Below are 20,573 nucleotides of genomic sequence, written 5' to 3' on the forward strand. Positions count from 1 at the left end.
TATATATATATATATATATATATATATATATATATATTTTTTTATAGATATATATTTATTTTAAGTATATATTATATTATATTATATAATAATATAAATATAATAATATATATTATATTATTATGTATATATATTATATGTATATGCGTAGATATTTTATGCTTTTATATATATATATATATATATATATATATATATATATATATATTTCTTTTAAATTTTTATAAATTTATAATGTTATAAATTTGTTTATAAAAGATCTCACTAGTTAAATGATTAATTTGTTTTATACGTATATATTATATATATTATATTATATTATTATGTATATATATTATATGTATATTATATTATATTATATTACATGTATATGTGTAAATATATATATATATATATATATATATATATATATATATATATATATATAAAAGTATATTTTATTTATATGTATATATACTATATTATATTATATTATATTTTATGTGTAAATATATTATTTATTTATATATATTTTTTAGATTATTTAATAAATTATAAATAGTTTAGTAATTTAAGCGGGGACGGGTATTTGGGCGGGTATATATATATCCCCATCCTCATCCCCAGTTGAAAATTTCGGGTATTACCCATACCCATACCCAGTCAAAGCGGGGATTCCCCGTCAAAACGGAGACGGGTTCGGGTGATACCCACGGGCACGAGTTTATTTGCCATCTCTAATTCTTACAAACTTTCTTTGTGACCAAGTTGGTTACAAACTATACATCTAGTGTCTGGTTTAAAGCAACAAAAAACTTTATTGTGATTTTTCTTTTTGAAGTATGAGCAAAGGGAACTCCTAACTTTTTTACTCTTTCACAATCACAACAAACTCACTCAACACAAAATGAACCTTAAGAGTTGCTTTTACAAATCTCTGAAAGTCCTCACGTTTACTCGAACTATTAAACTATTCATCTTCTCTTGTTATAAGAAACAATTTATTTTAACTATAAATGATAATAAAAAAAATCAGGTAATCCATCATACAGGAAAAAACTTCTAATACTAATATTATCTATGTATGTATCATGTATGTACCACCTGATACCCAAGATGTTGCTACTTAAAAAAAGTGTATTTCATTCGGGGATGCAATCTATGAATGAAGTTTAGATATACAAAACTATCTATAAACAGGTGATCCTTTTGAAGATATGAATCAATACTGTGTGAAAGATTTACAAATGAACTGAACAATAAATTAAGTACAGAAAGCTACATAACTTCACCCCAACTTCTTTTTCTATCATCTTTATTAGGAAGGGACAGACAACAACACGTCAGACAATCTTCACAACATGAATTCAGGAGTTTAAGTTGTTAGAATATCTGGTATTGCTGTGGAGTGAGCACCTAATATCTTACCGCCAGCATCGGGAAAATTCTCACAGTCGGGTAGGGATCTAACCTTTCCATCAGAATCTACCTTTACAGGATACTTAAGAAGATGTCCTTGCAATAGTGAGAAATCTTCAGAAGCGAATAATTTCCAATTGTTTTCAGCAATTTCATTCACTTTATGCACACACTCCAAACTCTCTGGCTCCTTAAAAGTTTCATCTAACATGCCAAGATGCTCTCCCCAAAGTGACATTCTGTAACCATAAATCTGCAAGAACAAAAACCGTTGAATTTGATAAATATAATCTCACATATCATATTGGCACAAAAAAAGCCAAGAGGTTCAGACATTAAGGCATCAGTTAATTTTCTCCAAACAGACAAGGTACTAGAGATACATAGGTAGAACAACTAGCAATGTTTTCTATTTGGTTACTTATCCATGACACCATTTAGTGATTAAATAATTTAGGAGATTTTTATTCAGTAGAAGATAAGAGTGATTTTCAGGTCTATCTATGCCTAGAAATCATCCAGTAATTTGATATATTTGATTTATAACCATTTAGGTAAAATGACACAACATTACATCTGTGGCTGGATAGAAAGATTTACAGCTAGAAAATCTGCTTCAAGAATAAAAGCTTTGGGAGAAATACAAACCTGACCATATGGATGTCTTTGCTTTGCTGACCATGTGTAATGCGGTTGATATGCACCCATAGCTATCTCAGTATCTTTAGTACCAGCCATAGATCTTTGGTTTATATTAGCAGATCCAATTATAACATACTCATCATCAACGATCATTCCCTTAGCATGCACATAAATCATAAATCTGCGATGTTTATATGCTCCTGATACCTGACAAGAAAAATATTCCATAAGCTGAGATATTGGAGATATATAACAAGGGAAAAATGCATCTACAGTTTCTACTATCAAAATGGAATAAAAAGATATCATCTGATTAGAACAGTGTACAACTGGGAAAAGAGGGATTCCAACAACAACATTTTGCACTATTTGATCATAGAACGTAAGTATATTAGTAGCCAAGCCCATTACAAGACTGGCATATTCATTTGTCAAGGATATCATATCGTATCATATAAGTATAGTGAAAGCAAACGCTAATGGATTTTTAACTATGAGCAAAGTGAAGAACTGCAAATGGGGCCTGGGTGAACATCTACACACAATTGCATATCGCTTGCTATTTTCATTTAGAGTCCCAGTATCACGTAAAGGGATAAACTAGAAGATTATAGCGTTATGTTCACTCAAAAAATGGCCAAAGCCTTACCAAAATGTTGTATATTACCATTGACAAATAAAAGACAACACTGATTTAGAAGATGCTGCCTATATGAGTCCTGAAGGATGAAATAAAGTAACCAATGATTTTCACTATACTACGAAGCTTAGGGCAAAGAACAATAATTTAAAATACATCCTTTGTGAGAGAAGTGGTATACAGAAAATTTCATCATGGACAGTGGCGTATAACGATCTAGGATATAAAGTCAAGGTTGTATGGTCTAATATGTTAATAAACTACATTTGGAAAAAGCTTAAAAGAAAATAATTATGTTGTACTGAAGGTATAAACAAGACTGATATAATATTATTTTAGAAAATCACCTGTGCACCATTCGTGCTTGTACTTTCGTCATTGAAGTCTTCCCGATTACCAAGGCAATAAAAATTGAGGTAATCTTGTGGGCTTATATGAGAAAGTTGCATTGCTTTCAACTCTCTAGCAACTACGTTATACATTGCTTGCATTGTTTGGCCCTGTACACCAAAAACACAGAAAATAAAGTGAATATATATTTTTTTGGAGTAAAGTGAGGGCACATTAGAGAGTAAAGTGAGGGTTTGATAATCATTGACAAAACTAAATGGTTGATTTATGTATTGTAGGAAGTCTTTTATTTTAGCTTTCTATAACTTTATTCTTTATTACAGTAGCATCATGTCATTAATACTAGGGTTATGTATTTAAAGTCAATCCCATAATTACCGAGATTTGTTTCTTTAGAATTAGTTCTCTGTATTTCCTAAAATAAACAACAGTCACATGTATTTATAGGTTCGGTGACCTCATTATTATAATATAAAAGAAATATATTATTCATTCAAAATTTGAGATGGTACCAAAATCATTTAAAGTCTATCCTAGATCAAGTTTATTGGGCTTATTATGCCACCCAATGTAAGGTCCCCCTCTATTCCCATGCTCAATGTCCTCATAATGCTTAATGCTTCAGATAGGTCTTTTTCTCACTATTGGATACTAGACTTTGGAGCCTCTAACCATATGACCCCACTAGCCAAATACTTCTCCACATCTTCTCCATCTCCCTAACAACAAGAAAATTTCCACAGCAGATGGAAATCTTGTAACAGCAACAGGACAAGGAGAGGTCTAACTAAGCTCATCATAACCTTAAAAGGTGTCTTTTATGTCTCTAAATTGTCCACTAATCTAAATTTTGTACAAAAACTCAAAATCTTTCACATAATGTTGTTTTTCACAGCAACTCTTGTCTTTTACATGACAAGAAGTCGTGAGCACAATTATACATGCTAGAGAATGGAATGACCCTTACTTCGTGGAATCAACTTGTCAATAGCCACTCCCTGATATATGAGTCCACCACGACTAGTAAAGAGAAAATTCAATATACCATTGTCAGTTGGGAAATCCTTTATTTCAAGTTGTAAAATTGATTTTTCCCTTCATATTTAAAGGTGGAAAGTCTCCACTATAAGATGTGAGTTTGTTAAACACGAATGTGCAAATTTTCCCATTAACAATAAGAGGAGGTTTGTCCCATTTTATCTTGTCCATACTAACGTATGGGTTCCTGCTTATGTCCCTAATATCTCATGCACTAAATAGTTTATAATATTTACAGATGATTGTACTGATAATGTTGATTTTAACTACCTTGTCTCCAGCCATTACCCCAGTTTCATTTTCATATTTCCCAGCATGCAGCCTTGTAGCAAAGGCTTATACCTCTGATATAGTTCTAATTCAGTATTAATATTACTTTTGTTTTACCATTCCTTTTCAGGGTCCAATCAGAATTTGTGAGAACTCACTCCCTTGATTTGCTCGCCAACAATTAAACCGTACTCTATAAAGTGCACTTAGAGAAGCAAATTCTTAATATTCATAAATTCTAAATTTCCACCATTGGAAAATAAACTTCAAAACAATAGACACAGTCTAATACCTGCCAAAAGAGGATTTCTTGCATAGCCCCAGTTTTTGGATCACCTTCTGGCCACATTGGTAAAACAACATAGACAGCAAACCTTTCCTTAGCTCTGATTTTACTAGCAATTTTCAGCGCCAACTCCATTGGGATGAGATTATCAGCCCCTGACATCAGAAGACACATGAGACATCTGTCGTCCTTAATTTTTTTCTTCTTTTTCTTTTGCAGACAAAAGAAACAAACCAACGATTTTGAAAGTATGTCTTATGAACAAGGGTAGAAACAAGTCAAATAGTTACTAAAAGCAAATAACATAATACCATTAATTTATTAATAACAGAATTTTTCTTAAGTCAAAGAGAAGAAAATTCGAAAGACTTGGGAGGAAGAGTTCTTTCTGACTAAATTAAAATAATATAATCACATTATTTTCTGTGCATTCAACTTTGTCTTCTTTTGCCTTCAAGATCAATGAATCAAATCTTACAGGATGTCCCTTCTCCGCATACAGAGTAAAGCAACTGATAAAATACAGAAAATTATCCTGCTTTTAAAAACCTAGAATTTAAGCCTAACCTGCATCTTTATAAGAAGGCCATGCATACGATGATCCAATGAAGTACTGGTTTTCAATATAAATAAAGTGTTGAGCAGATCTGATTGCTTCAATGTACGCTGTTTGAATGCTTTTGTCTATGACCAAACTTTTAGCACAAATAAGATTCTGCATACAAAATATGTTGATTAGAAAGTGTGTGTGTGTGTGTGTGTGTGTGTGTGTATATATATATATATATATATATATATATATATATATATATATATATATATATATTTGAGTTGCAAATATGTTGTATAGAGTTTCACTTAATATATTTGGAATTTTCTGAAAATAGGATGAACAAGAGGGTACATAAACCTGGGACAGAGCAACATCAACATGTTTGGGAAATCCTTTGAGGGACCCTGAGTCAATGGAGCGGAAGATCTGTAAGAGTTGGAAAAAAACGTAATGAAACGAATTATATCCAAAGTCAAGAAAGAATAGCAGTCAAGTAACGTTACTCAGAACTAAGCTTGCATTGTCCAACCTGAACATGCCAGTTTTCAGGATCATCTTCGCTAGAAACCCACACTAAAGGGTCATCCTCTGGAACAACTGTATAATTTTCCTTTGTGGTAACAGAAGGACTTAATATCCATGAGATGCGTTCTATTCTTATCAAAGCATCATCATGCCATTGAGAGGATTTTTTAAATAGGATTGCAAATTCTTTCCACTTGGTTGCCTTTTTCCATCGCTGCTCGAAATTAATAAGAACATCGTATGCAGCAGGTCCATCTACTCTGCAGTGTAAATCATGCCATGGTTGTCTAGGAACCCTTGTTCCAGCCTACACACAATACATAAGAGGGGTGAGAGCAGAGAACTAACAACAAATCAGATAATGATTCCATTTCTTTTGTTGGAAAAACATGAGAGAGAAAGTAAAGGCAAAGTGTAACCACATTGTAATCAAACAAGACAATACTTCCTACAATGTAAAAATAGGAAAAGATAATTGACTTCCACACTCAATAATATTAACTTATTCTACAATTATACTATTCTACAGTATGGCCAAAGACAATAAAAAACTGTTACTTATTACCAATCTTTAACTTGGTCCTACAAACAAGGCCACTGCGGGCAGCATAGAAAAAGGAATTAGATGTTTGGAGCTAACAATTACAATCGGCTCCTTAGAATTTGATTATCAAATTGAGTACCATAAATTTCATATCTAAGATTGTTCTAGAACGTTATCTGGAAGCAAATATCACAAATGAGACTTTGTCACTTTAGAAAGGCAAGAAAATATTGTAGTGATGGCATTAAGGCATAACCTATAAGCCGATTCAAGAACCTAGACTCAGTGCTGGAGGACTAACATCCCTCAACAGCCAACAACCACAGATACTATACCATCTTTGCCGCAAAATAATTCTTTCTTTTCTGAGTAGTGCAAATTTGCAATCAATGGTCGGGAGTAGGTGGGCATTTGGAAAGGGATCTTAAGTTTTGGCAATAAACCCCAACTATAGAAATGGTATAGCTCTTCTAATCCCACCCTACAGGTGCTTATGAGCAATATTACAAAATACAAATTTTGTGGTGAAATTTCAATATACTTGGTGACCAAAAAACGAAATCAGAGTATCTAAGCAGGGACCCACATAGAATATAATGGTGTATCTATCTAACTCAACCCTGTAACTTGGGGTTTTTGCTAAGGTATTATCAATGATAATATATAATACAATTTCCATTCAGAAGCTACTATGTACTTGGCGGAAATAAGGATTAATAGAGGGACCACACAACAGTCTTCATTCCCACCATGGGTTCAATCCAGACACAACGGATAATATAACCAAAAATTGTTCTGCTGAAAATAGTTAAAAACTGGTCTGTCCTGATTCCTAAAAAAATGAAAGAACAAGTGAAACAAACAAGTGGGCTGAAACTTACAGGAAATGTAGGATTGTGGAAATCACCAGAAAATACAGTGTCAAGATCACGAAACAGACGATGCTCTGGTGTGTCATAGCGACCATCACATAGATCAAGACCTCCAAGAAAAGCAGTTATCTTCCGATTATTCCCTGTGGCCTGTGTGTCCACAATTACACATTTTTGGTGGTGTGTGAAGACCGTCCCAACAACCTGTATGATAGCATATAAAAACAACTCCATGACACTATCTCAAAAGACAACACAACTTAACAACTACGACTAAAGTTGCAGGCGGAAAGGTGAGGGGAAATTGAATAAACAGAAACATATCTTGTAACTTCAAACAGTTAAATTAACATGCGAAGGTATATTTCCCATGCTGAATTTTGCGTCTACAAAATACATACCCACTGTTTAGAGCTTAGGCCACAAAACACAGGGCATTTCATATTTGACTCCACTGAAAACTAGCTCACAAAGAATCCTATCTCCTGACAACATACAGGAGGGACGTATCAACTCTATGAGACAACAAAACGCAAACAACAAGAGAGCAATATACAAAATCATAAGACAACAAAAGTTGACTACATTATTATCATTTAACACAGCAACCATCAAATCATCATTGGCAGGTTGCCAAACTCAAAACTGGTACCACATTACTGAAACCAAGTTGGCTTACTGTTTTGAAAAAGAGTTTTCTGTTCTCTAACGTTTGATTGTTCCCCTAGTTAGTACATTTGAAAGAGTCCGTTCCCTGAGTACATTTTCCCAGAGTACATTTCTGTTTACAAAGAGTTCGTCTCGGTGTTGGAGCACTTGAAGAAAACTGAAGAGAACGAGAGAACATTTCCCAGCTGTGCCTGTTTTTGGTTTTTAAAAAACTTGTTTTGGAAACAATTTTCAGAACTTAACAGATTTTATATGAGAAATTGATCCCTGGATAGTGTGGAATTGTTCTAGATTGAAAAGTGGATCAAACCCTGAATGATCCAAACACTTGCCTGTTGCTTCAAGAAGCTCATCTTGCTGCTGGCATAACGAGGCGACAGAACACACATTACTGAAGAATGTTTAAAAAACCTCCTGGTTTCCTCATCATGAGTCTGCATCACACCAGTCTGCACAAAAAGCATCAAAGCAATCAGCAACCAATCAAGCATTCTCAAAGATTACAAAAAAGAAATACTGTGAAATGCCAATTAGAGAAAAACACTAACCGTCTTGAGGAAAACCTTGTCGTGCGAAGTTTTATCATCCCAAACCAGCAACAACACTCTCACCCCTTCCTCAGACTTATACTTCAGCAAATCGCCAAGCGTCAAATCGCCACCTCGTGGCAACGGCCTAGTAGGCTCTCTAACAAGCCTCACCTTATGGTAAATCGACCAGCCCACCAAATACACCATGTGATGAGCCTCAGATATAGCATAACAAATATCCTCCCAACACTTCCCGTGCCTGTAAACCTCTCCATTCTCAAGCTTAACCTCCGGTAACTTCGCTCCGCCACTTTCAGGACACTGCGCATCCTGGTACAACCTCACCGAACTCCCCTTTCTCACCGGAAAATACGTGTTCCTCACTCCGCGGCGCTCCGGATCCGCCGCAATGCCTCGTTGGTAAAGCAAATTCTTCTCCACCGACATGAATTTCATCTCCAGGTGCAGCGCCGTGTCCGGCTTCGCCGGCTTCCCAGACGGCCCGACGATAGGGTACCAGTCAGAAATCAACTGGCCTGTGGCAATCAGCTGCGCCGGAATCTTCACGGTTCCAATAATCTGCGCGCCGAAAACGTCGTCGTCCTTCACGCGGAACTCCAAATCCACAACCGGATGCGCGAGCGGGATGTGAAACCGCTCGTTCCACGCCGGGTTCGACGAGTTCTTCAGCACGCGCGTGCGCGCCACCGTCGCCTGCGGCACCGAAACCGTCACGTACGGGTCACTCGTGATGATCCTCCGGTGGTGGCGCTGCTGCCGCGTCCGCTGGCTTCCACCGTCGGCGGGGTCCTCGGAGTGGAATTTGATAGTGTCGCAGCCGGTTACGCAGCGGCGGAGACGCTCCGAGAAGATGTCCATGTTCGGCAAGTGCCTCGCCTCAATAATTTTCAAATCCAGGTCACCATGAAGGTAGGTGACGCCATTGTCGTCGCCGCCAGAGTCCGCCATGTTCCCGTACGCCGAGTGTATAGTTTTGAATTTACACTCCGCGGCTAACGAGGGTTTTTAGTGTAGAAGTCGAAACCAGAAAAAAGATTTTGGAATAGCTTGTAACGAAGAGAGTGAAGTCACGTGGTTGCTTGGTTTGAATTAGAGAACGTTTTTGTTAGCTTCTGGTTTTGGATTTGCGTTGCGTGGCGGGGGGGACAGTGTGCGTGTTTCTCTGCTGGCGTATTCACAGTATTCCATGTCATTCTCAATTTTACCACCATTTTTGTTCAATAAAAAATTTGTTTGAATTTAATCTGGTGGTAACAGTAATGAACGCATTGCACGTGGAGAGTGCACGACGACACCCGATTTGGAATCGCCGTTTAAATATTGCTAGGTACTGTATTTTTTCAACGTCGTGTTATTTTAATTACTCACGACGCAATAAATTATTAATTCTTCATCAGATCTTTGCACGATGTTCTGCTGGATGGTGGGATCATGAGAAATTGAAATTACATCACAAATCGTTTTTCGCTGCGTTGTTTGTGGGCCTCTGGATTAGGTCATGGTGGCATGTCAGTGGGCCTTGTGGACCATTTTCAACTACTCGGTGGGCCCAACCTTGTGTTTGGATTTACTGTGACCAAACCGTGTCCCTGCTAGCGGAAATGGTAAGGCTCATCATTCGTTACTTTAAAGCTTTTTACATCTTTTTTTATGAGATTAAAGAATTAAAAGTTGTTCTTTTTCTTTTTGATCTCTTTGTTTTTGCATGGAAATAGACTACTGGAATAAATAAATCATGCATTTCTTTTTTCCATGGAATTTAAAAGAAAAAGCTACTCTTGTAGGGTTTTTTTTTGTGTGTGTGTGATACTTAATAGTTTTTGCAAATGGTTGGTGTCATAAGCCATTAGGGTAAATCATAAGCGTGATTCAAAGTGGGTCCATCACTAAAGACAAACTTACTTTGGTAACTACGACTTCTGAGTTAGTTTGGTTTTCATAATTATTGCAACATTTGATTTTTATGTGTGTTTCTTTGGCCATTGGGCATATGTGGAAATAAAGGATGCGCAATAAAGAGAAGTTTTCTTAGGGAGGAATAGAAAGGTTTTTGATGATGACTAAAGTTAAAGTGGTAGGTAATTTAAAGTTAGGTTAAATATGTATTTGATTTTTTTAATTTTTAATTTTTAATGAAATTTTTTTTTTTGAAATATTAATCTAATTAAATTCTTTAATTTTGAAATTACGTGAATTTAATTTATTTAACTAAATTTTATTAATTGAAATAAAGAGAAAATGAGGGAGAAAAGGTGTACGACAAGTTAGAAATAATTATGTAATGGAATATTGAGGTGTTTGAAATTGAGAAGTAGAATCGCTTTGATGTCTTGGCATGTGAAAACTTTCATCGTGGAAAGATACCAAAACCAGATTCCACGGTCTCAAAACCTCCCTGTATTTATTTATTACAATATAATAATAATAATAATAATAATAATAATAAATAATGTAAGAATATCAAATCTGTCAACTGCACAAAAGAAAAATAAATTATAGATAGGATTCTCAAAGGAATTGGAATGGATATAACAACTTTTTAAATTAGATAGAAGAAGACAATAAATAAGAAGATGGGTATACACTCCTTCTCTATTATCTCCATTTTAAATTATTATTATATTTTTAATTTAATGAAAATGTTATAAATTTAGTTTTATTATTATCTTGTATTTTATTTAATTTTATTTGACAAGTCCTGCTATACAAAATTTTTAACTATCTTAGAGATTGCTAATTAATTCAATATCCATCAATTTATTAGGAATCCAACCATCATAGTTCACTTTGAATTCCAAATATATTTTTTATCACAATTTTAAATAAATATTTTTTAAATTTATTATACTTTTTCTTTTGGTTCTTAATTTTTTTTAATTTAAAAAACATTTTTTTATTACATACATTCTCATTCTTTCTCAATAACTTAACCTATGCAATATCTACCAAATTTACTCATAAAAAAATTATTTTAAAACTTATATAACTATAATTTATTATTTATATTTTAATATCAGAGAAAGTAAAATATATGTCATTTTTCTATTACATGATCTATACTTATAAAAACTCAAATCCTTATGATGGACCATTTTTACCTAATATCAATCGCGTTTTCTCCTTGGTTTTGCAACAAGAAATAAACCTCAATGAAGAAAGAGCCTTGCTAAATAATGTTGGGCAACAAAACAAAGATCACATTCAAGAAGATGAAGAGGAAAGAACTTTGGCAAACAATGTTCATTTTGCCATAAAATGAACCACACAACGGAGGAATTTTATTCGAAACATGGTATCCACCATGGATGAAACAAAAGAATCCACACTCATCAATTCTTTCTCCGCCAACCATGATTCTGAGATTGATACAATAGCCAAGACCGTGATGTTTCTCAAAACGTTGGCAAGAAAAATCAATGCACACTTATGTTTGATTATCTTATATATTGTGAGTTTTATCTCAAAATGTCTTCTTAAAAAGTTCTTAAGCTTATGTTTTGTAATATGACAAGTTATCTCTTTATCATATGTGATAGCTTCAATTTAATTATAAAAATTTTCAAAATTTTTAAATTTTATTTCTTTTAGAATTAATTAAGAGTGAGTCACAGTATAATTGATATAAGATTAAATGGAAATTGAGAAACAAAAGAGAGTAGTATTTCACCCAAAAAAAGTATATTTGGTTCGGCGTTATAAAATTATTATAAATCAATTCTTTAATGCAGAAACAACGGTTAATTATTTTTTCGTCACGTGAATCTTTTATCCTTTAATTGGTTTTGGAAATTAAAGATATACATATTTTACATTCAAAAATTAATTCTAATCATGTTACTTATAAATAATTACCCTTGTACATGTTCTCCAAATAAGGATTAAGGCTAGCACAAATTTTCAAATATTTTTGTTCCTAAATAGAATCTAATGAATATATGTATTTGTAAGAGATTTCCTAAATTCGGTCTAAAATTTCTAGTTTTTTTTCGGTACGAATACTTGTTTTTCCATTAACTGTACTTATATATTAACATTGCAAGATCCAAGTACTGTAAAACTTAATTAAGGATCTTTAACATTTATGATTCTCACTCGATAAAACATAATAGAGCACTAACCTTGATCCATGAGAGATCCTGTGAATATGCGTTCTTCAAATTTATAATCTTGTGTGCTCTTCAACCACATTTTCTCAATCTATCTCTTTGCCTTTCTTTCTCTTCTCACACGTACTTGATGGGTTACAGTGAAAAGAACCTTATGGCCAGAGACAGAACCCCAATTCCTTTTATAAACCAACGTCCATCAAGTTGGTTTTTATTTTATCTTTATCTTTATTTTATTATCACTTCCCATAATAATAACCAATAAGTCTTTATATTTTATTAAATCACAATTGGGCCCATCATAATATTTCAAATGAGTCACTAATAGAATTAATTCGTCAATTAATTCTAACATTCTCCCACTTGACTCATATGATGTCATAACATTATGTGATTTAATACATAAACATAATGCGCAATAAAAGACCTTGCATAAATTGGTTCCATCATTATTCATAATTAAAGATACAGACATAATAAGAGTCATGGCGGTCACACCTCATTTGATCGACATGATCCCTTCCATGTACTACTATATCATCCCTTTCTCCTTAATATGATCTTAAAAACGAGAAGTCAATAATGGGTTCAAACATAATGTCATTTTACAAAGCAATAACATAATATAATTTGTTTTCTTCATCATAATTTGCATGCATAAACATAAAGAAGAAAACACAGATTTCAGAAATTTATACATTAGGGAGCTCAAAGTGTCACATAAACATTCAAAACATTAACATTCAACATTTAACATTCACTAGTAGACATAATGCCCATATTCTTTACATGACCAGCATACAATTTGGGCGGTAACCCTTTTGTTAAAGGGTCAGCAATCATAAGATCTGTGCTAATATGTTCTATTGACACTTTACGTTTCTGAACTTCTTCTTTAACGGCAAAGTATTTCAACTCCATATGTTTAGCACCTTTAGAATACTTGTCGTTTTTAGAAAAGAAGACTGCTGCGGAATTATCACAATAAATTTTCAGCGGCTTGGAAATACTGTCGACTACTCCAAGTCCTGAAATAAAGTTCCGCAACCAATTAGCCTGAACTGTGGCCTCAAAGCATGCCACAAATTCAGCTTCCATGGTGGATGCAGCAATGACAGACTGCTTCGCACTTTTCCATGAAATCGCTCCTCCGGCTAAAAGATACACATAACCAAATGTAGACTTTCTTGTATCCACACAGCCGGCAAAATCTGAATCTGTATAACCTATCACCTCAAGGTGATCAGTTTTTCTATAAGTAAGCATGTGATTCTTTGTTCCTTGTAGGTATCTTAAAACTTTCTTTGCAGCTTTCCAATGCTCCAGACCTGGATTACTTTGGTATCTACCAAGCATACCAACTGCAAAGCTAATATCTGGCCTCGTACAGGTTTGAGCATACATCAAACTCCCAACAACAGATGCATAAGGGATATTTTCCATCTGTTTCCGTTCCAAATCATTCTTTGGACTTTGCATGAGACTAAACTTGTCTCCTTTCTGTATTGGAACAGGAGATGCTGAACATTTATCCATTCTGAATCTCTCTAAAACTTTATTAATATATGCATTCTGAGACAAACCTAACAATCCTTGTGATCTGTCACGGAATATTTCTATTCCTATCACATAGTATGCCTCACCCATATCTTTCATTTCAAAGTTATTAGAGAGAAACCTCTTAGTCTCACTTAATAGACCAAGATCATTAGTCGCAAGCAAGATATCATCAACATACAGAATCAGAAATATAAACTTACTCCCACTGACCTTCAGATATATACACCGATCAACGGTGTTTTCCTTAAATCCAAAGGACACAATAGTATCATTGAACTTAAGATACCATTGCCGAGAAGCTTGTTTAAGTCCATATATCGATCTCTTAAGTTTACACACCATGTGCTCCTTTCCTTCTTCAGCGAACCCCACCGGTTGGTCCATATAGACATCCTCTTCTAAATCCCCATTCAGAAAAGCAGTTTTAACATCCATTTGATGCAACTCAAGATCATAATGAGCTACTAATGCCATGATAATTCTAAAAGAATCTTTCTTAGAAACAGGCGAAAATGTTTCCTTATAGTCAATGCCATCTTTCTGAGTAAAACCTTTGGCAACAAGACGGGCCTTGTAACGTTCAATATTGCCTTGAGAGTCACGCTTAGTCTTAAAGACTCATTTACACCCAACTCTCTTGCATCCTTCTGGCAATTCCACAAGGTTCCATACGTCATTATGTGCCATTGATTTAAGTTCATCTTTCATGGCATCTAACCACTTATCAGAATTATCACCATTAATGGCTTCTGAAAAAGAAATTGGATCATTATCAATACTTAAGTCATTTTCTGACTCTTGTAGATAAACCACATAATCATTCGAAATAGCAGACTTTCTATCTCTGTGAGATCTTCTTAATACTATTTCTTGTGGTTGTTCTACTATTGGTTCATTGTTAACCTCGGGATCATTAATTTGTTGTTCTTCTTGATTGTTGTGAGTTTCTACAACATGTGGAACAACAACTCTTGATAAAGAAGTACTAGTTATAGGAACTTGTACTCTAACTTCCTTAATCTCCACATTTCGTGAAGCTTCACTCCCACTGGTTTCGCCATTTTCAATGAATCGAGCATTTCCAGTTTCAACGATTCTAGTACTATGGGTAGGACAGTAAAACATGTACCCCTTTGATTTTTCTGGATAACCAATGAAAAATCCACTGATTGTTCTTTCATCCAGTTTCTTTTCTTGCGGATTGTATATCCTTACTTCTGCCTGACAACCCCAAACATGCAGGTGTCTCAAACTGGGTTTCCTATTCGTCCATAACTCAAAAGGAGTTTTTTGAACAGCTTTACTAGGAACCCTGTTCAACAAATACATGGCAGTCTTTAAAGCATACATCCACAATGATACGGGTAAACATGAATTACTTAACATACTCCTAACCATATCCATTAAGGTTCGATTACGCCTTTCTGATACACCATTTTGTTGTGGTGTGCCTGGCATTGTGTATTGAGCACAAATACCACGTTTCTCAAGGAACTTAGCAAACGGACCAGGTTGTTGTCCACTTTCATCATATCTTCCATAATACTCACCACCTCTATCAGACCTTACGATTTTCACCTTTCTGTCTAATTGCCTTTCCACTTCATTTATATAAACTTCCAAGGCATTTACTGACTGAGATTTCTCATGCAGTAAATAGACATGTCCATAACGCGAAAAATCATCAATAAAGGTGATGAAGTACTTCTCTTTATTGAAAGAATTTACATCAAACGGACCACATATATCAGTGTGTATGATTTCAAGAAGCTGAGTGCTTCTCGTGGCTCCTTTCTTTGTGTGTTTAGTTTGTTTGCCTTTAATACAATCTACACACACATTCAGATCAGTAAAATCTAAATCCGGAAGAATTTCATTCTTTACTAATCTTTGCATTCTTTCTTTGGAAATATGTCCCAAACGTTTATGCCACAAGAAAGCAGATCGTTCATCCACTAAACTACGTTTAGTGCCAACATTGTGATGCAAAGTCATAAGAGTTTCAGCATATAAATTATCCAAATTCAATTTATATAAACCATCATAAAGTGTACCAGATCCAATCATAAAAGTACGCTTAACAAACTGAAACAACCATTCCCAAACTTAAAAGAATATCCAGCAATATCTAGCTTAGACAAAGAAATTAAATTTCTAGTGATACTAGGTACATAAAAAGTATCCATAAGGTCTAAGTGATATCCAGTGTCGAGGATTAGACGATAAGTCCCGACCGCTTCCACTGGAACTTTCTCTTTATTGCCCATGAAGACAAACTTCTCATTTGGGTTTATGGTTCGGGTTGTAAGAAATCCCTGCATCACATTAGAAACATGCTCATGCATCTGGAACGGACCATACTCAGACGGTAATGAGTTCAGAATGAACTGCACGAGAAAACCTTCATCCACTACCATTCCTAAAGACTTAAGTCTTGCTGCGATATTTGTCATCTCGATCACATGCTCATGCATAGTACGCGAACCGTCAAACTTCATAGTGGTCAACGTACTCATCAGTGTCCCAGCGAGAGACTTATCAGCAGTTTGGGAGCGCTCTTCCACAAATTTCATAAATTCTTTTGCGTCATCAGTTTTGGGAAGAGCTGACTTTATATTACTTGCTATGCTCATTCTCATAAACATTAAGCTAAGTCTGTTTGATCTTACCCAGGCTTTATAATGGGTTTTCTCTTCATTGCTACTAGTATCCGTGATAGCAGCCGGCTTTTCAACTAGAAGAGCTAGATCAAGATCCAACACACCTAAGTGAAATTGGACTTGCTCACTCCAGTCAGGGAAATTCAACCCATTAAAGACTGGAACAGACGAAGCAAGCGCGTGTAAAGATACCGGAATAGAGACTGCAATTAACACATGCCTAACATTAATGCTTTGAGTCATAAAACTAAACGTAAAAACAGATTCAGATATAAACAATCATTCTATGCATACTAATGTTCTCCTTTGGGAGATCCACTAATACACAAACATAAACATAATGATGCTAATCACATTATAACATTATTGATAATTAAAATATGCATCAACTAGAATCACCTACTACCTTTGGGTATATAAATAAAACTAGTGACGCATACAAAATTATCTACAATCATGTTCATTAATTATGAGAACAATTAATCAACCTTTGGGCGATCCTTAAATGTCTTATAATTAATGAATTTTAATTAACCCATAAATTTAATTATTCATAATTTAGCATCCATACTATGGGTAATTAAAATAAAAAACATTAATAATTTGAAATTATATAAACATTAAAATTTTGGCCACTTTGGTGACTAACAAAATTTATCATACTTAATTTCAAATAAATAAATACACATACATTTAATTGCTATAAACTTTATATAGCATCTTCATTAATTTTAATTTAACAATAACAAACATAAATATTATTGCAAATTAAAATTAAAATATTAATTATTTATATAAATAAAATAATTAATATTATTTATTTTATTGGTAACATAAACCAATAAAAATATTACACTTTAATCTTAATAAATAAATAAACATAATTTAACAAAACCACTAATTACACGGTTCACATATTATGAAATTTATGAAATTGGAAAACTTCCAATTTTCACACGTTCACTCACGTAACAATTTTCACTCCAAATTTGAAGGCTCATGCATTCACACATTATTCACGTTCATGCAACAGTTTTTTCATCAGTTTTTTCAATACCACGTAACTGTCCATTATATTTTCATTCCAAATTAAACAACTTTCAAACTTCACAATAACAATAACGGCACAGCTTGTTTGTGGCAGCAGCAGAATTCATACATAATTTAAAAATACTCATAAAGCATTTAAATTATAAACCCTTGAGTAATAATTAGAGTTCATGATGATTTGGGATAAAATTAAATTAGGGTTTATAGCATTAGGGAAAAACATCATAAGGGAGAACCATCACATAATAGGAGAATCATAAATCTTACAATCTTGCTCTGATACCACATGTAAAACTTAATTAAGGATCTTTAAGATTTATGATTCTCACTCGATAAAACATAATAGAGCACTAACCTTGATCCATGAGAGATCCTGTGAATATGCGTTCTTCAAATTTATAATCTTGTGTGCTCTTCAACCACCTTTTCCCAATCTATCTCTTTGCCTTTCTTTCTCTTCTCACACGTACTTGATGGGTTACAGTGAAAAGAACCTTATGGCCAGAGACAGAACCCCAATTCCTTTTATAAACCAACGTCCATCAAGTTGGTTTTTATTTTATCTTTATCTTTATTTTATTATCACTTCCCATAATAATAACCAATAAGTCTTTATATTTTATTAAATCACAATTGGGCCCATCATAATATTTCAAATGAGTCACTAATATAATTAATTCGTCAATTAATTCTAACAAGTACAACATAGTGATATGTTGCAGTTAAAAAGTACAAAGTACTTCATGTTCGTGAAGCATCTTATTTATTTAATAACCTTAAACATTAAAAGTTCAATCCAACTAATAATTTTTGTGATTGGTAATGTAACACTTCTTTAAATTACATTCTGCTGTGTCGTTTTTGTAGTTCACTAGATGAATTACACCAATCGAAACATATTATATGAACTTATACAAAATAACAAAAATTTATCTACCACTTTACATGCACATTACAGAAGCTGTCTTGTGATAAAAAATATATGTGTTATGTATATTTTTTATGGAACTAAAATTGAAATTTGTCATTATTTAAAATTTTAATATATTTTTGTTTTTAAACTTTAATTAGATTGAATTTTTTTTTATGTTTTAATCATATTTCATGTTAGTATTTTAATTATTTATCAAATTTTATACATTCTTATATAATCTATTTAACACGTTAAAAAAAATTAATATAATTAAATTAAAAAAATTATATACATTTATATCAAAGTTTCAATTAGGAATGAATTTTAATTTTATATTAAAATTCAAAGACTAAAATTATACTTTACTCTACAAAATAGAAGAAATATCACATTAATGATAAATAAAATATAATATAGACCACTCACAAATATAAGAAATATCTATTTTAACTCTTAAAACTACTGCCGGTGGCATGCACCCACGTTAATATTTATGATATGAATTATTAACCCATTGCTTTACAATTTGTCTATATTTGTATCATTATGCGAGAATAACCTTTTATGTGTGTGTTTGGAATAACATTTGTAAAATTTATTTAGGTTAAACTTTATAACTTAACGCTTTTAAGTTAAGTAATGCACTATAAGTAACTTATGTGTAAGTAGTATTATTTTTATGTATTTACTTTCCTATGAAAAAAAAAACTAATAAAGTCCATTCTCTAGAAATATCTTAAAATTAAATCCACTTAATGAATGTAAAAGAAATGAAAAGAAGAAACTTGACTTCTGAACTCTTGATCTTCCATTATTATCGATTGCAATCCTTCTTATTTGTTTCAAGCTGAAAACAAAAAAATAAAAAATAAAATAAATCACAAACTATATGATCTTTTACATCACCTTACATGTATCAGCTATTTAACAGATAATTGAATTAAATATATCTTTGTTTTAACAGATAAAGCTTTCATCATTCAACCATAAACCAACACATAAACACAGTGAGATGAAGCAAAAAGTGAGTGATAAAGAGAAACGATTTATTATGATTTTTGTTTCGGGCGAATGAAAGTGAAACGTTCACCTTTCTGCAATTGTAACATCAAAATCATACAAGGATCCTCTCCCACTGGCAAATTTCTTCATTGTATTCAACGATGGAGCTTCCACTCTCTTCTCTTCCAAAACCTTTTGCTTTTGACCCTCATCACTTCCCTTCCGAATCCAAAGCACAATCTTCTTCAATTCACCAACAGAGTCAACGGTTTTTGTTGAATCCTTCTGGGCCTGGGTCTGGGTCTGGGCCTGTTTCTGTTTCCGGGCCTTCCTCTTCTTCTTGCACTGAACTTGGCCCATGCACGATACTTTGGGAGAAGTGGGCTCTCTCGTGCTAAAGCTCTCGCCTCGGCGCTTCCTTCGGGCTTCCCGGGGAATTATCGAAACCATTCGTGCCGGCGATCGACAAGGACTAGGAGTTGGGTTCTGAAACGCTACTACCAAAGTCGCAGGTTGTTTTGTCAGAAACTTGAGGAAATTGTTTCTCATCTGAAACAGTTTCTCCATGTTGATATCAACCACGGTGTAATTGTGATACAGAGCGGAGCGTATGAAAGGGGTGAGTCATTGTTATAAATCGTTTAATCAGAAAAAAACAAAAGCAGGGGGCGATTAAAAAAGCACTATGGTTGACATTCATATGGTGTGGCGTGCTTTTGGAGAGGAAGAAAAGTTTTGTTGCAATACGCTGTCGTTGCCGGCGCATTATAAAATTACACGGATTGGATTTGGTCGTGGTTTCACAGATTGGTGCGTGTCATTGTGACACTGACTTTAGAGTATGATTATTTGTTGCTTCTTTTCTTGTTTTCTTGTCTTTTCAGAGGTATGTATTGTTCAGTTCTGGTATAAGAATCCAAGTTTTGGAGTAAGCTAAGAAGTG

At 33.7% G+C, this 20,573-nt stretch overlaps 2 protein-coding genes across 3 annotated transcripts; both read right to left on the reverse strand.

The window, feature by feature from the left end:
• Positions 1 to 1,098: 1,098 nt before the first annotated feature.
• Positions 1,099 to 9,509, reverse strand: PLDDELTA (phospholipase D delta). The gene is made up of 10 exons (XM_028057595.2): positions 8,337 to 9,509; positions 8,121 to 8,237; positions 7,129 to 7,323; positions 5,708 to 6,010; positions 5,536 to 5,604; positions 5,193 to 5,340; positions 4,632 to 4,780; positions 3,028 to 3,180; positions 2,047 to 2,247; positions 1,099 to 1,651 (listed from the first exon to the last, which is right to left on the reverse strand). The coding sequence occupies exons 1-10, from the start codon at positions 9,285 to 9,287 to the stop codon at positions 1,355 to 1,357; spliced, it is 2,583 nt and encodes an 860-aa protein (XP_027913396.1). The 5' UTR covers positions 9,288 to 9,509; the 3' UTR covers positions 1,099 to 1,354.
• Positions 9,510 to 19,077: 9,568 nt separating this feature from the next.
• Positions 19,078 to 20,480, reverse strand: LOC114173136 (uncharacterized). Of its 2 annotated transcripts, XM_028057374.2 has the most exons (2): positions 19,719 to 20,480; positions 19,078 to 19,475 (listed from the first exon to the last, which is right to left on the reverse strand). In XM_028057374.2, exons 1-2 carry the CDS (start codon positions 20,195 to 20,197, stop codon positions 19,337 to 19,339), a joined length of 618 nt encoding a protein of 205 aa, XP_027913175.2. In that variant the 5' UTR covers positions 20,198 to 20,480; the 3' UTR covers positions 19,078 to 19,336. The 2 variants fall into 2 exon arrangements, with proteins under 2 accessions (XP_027913175.2, XP_027913176.1); XM_028057375.2 differs by lacking the exon at positions 19,078 to 19,475 and having other exon boundaries at positions 19,654 to 20,475.
• Positions 20,481 to 20,573: the final 93 nt, after the last annotated feature.

The sequence above is a fragment of the Vigna unguiculata genome, chromosome 2 (genome assembly GCF_037176805.1).
Source record: "Vigna unguiculata cultivar grain cowpea cultivar isolate G323 ecotype 2 chromosome 2, ASM3717680v1, whole genome shotgun sequence".
Classification (NCBI taxonomy): Eukaryota; Viridiplantae; Streptophyta; class Magnoliopsida; order Fabales; family Fabaceae; genus Vigna; species Vigna unguiculata.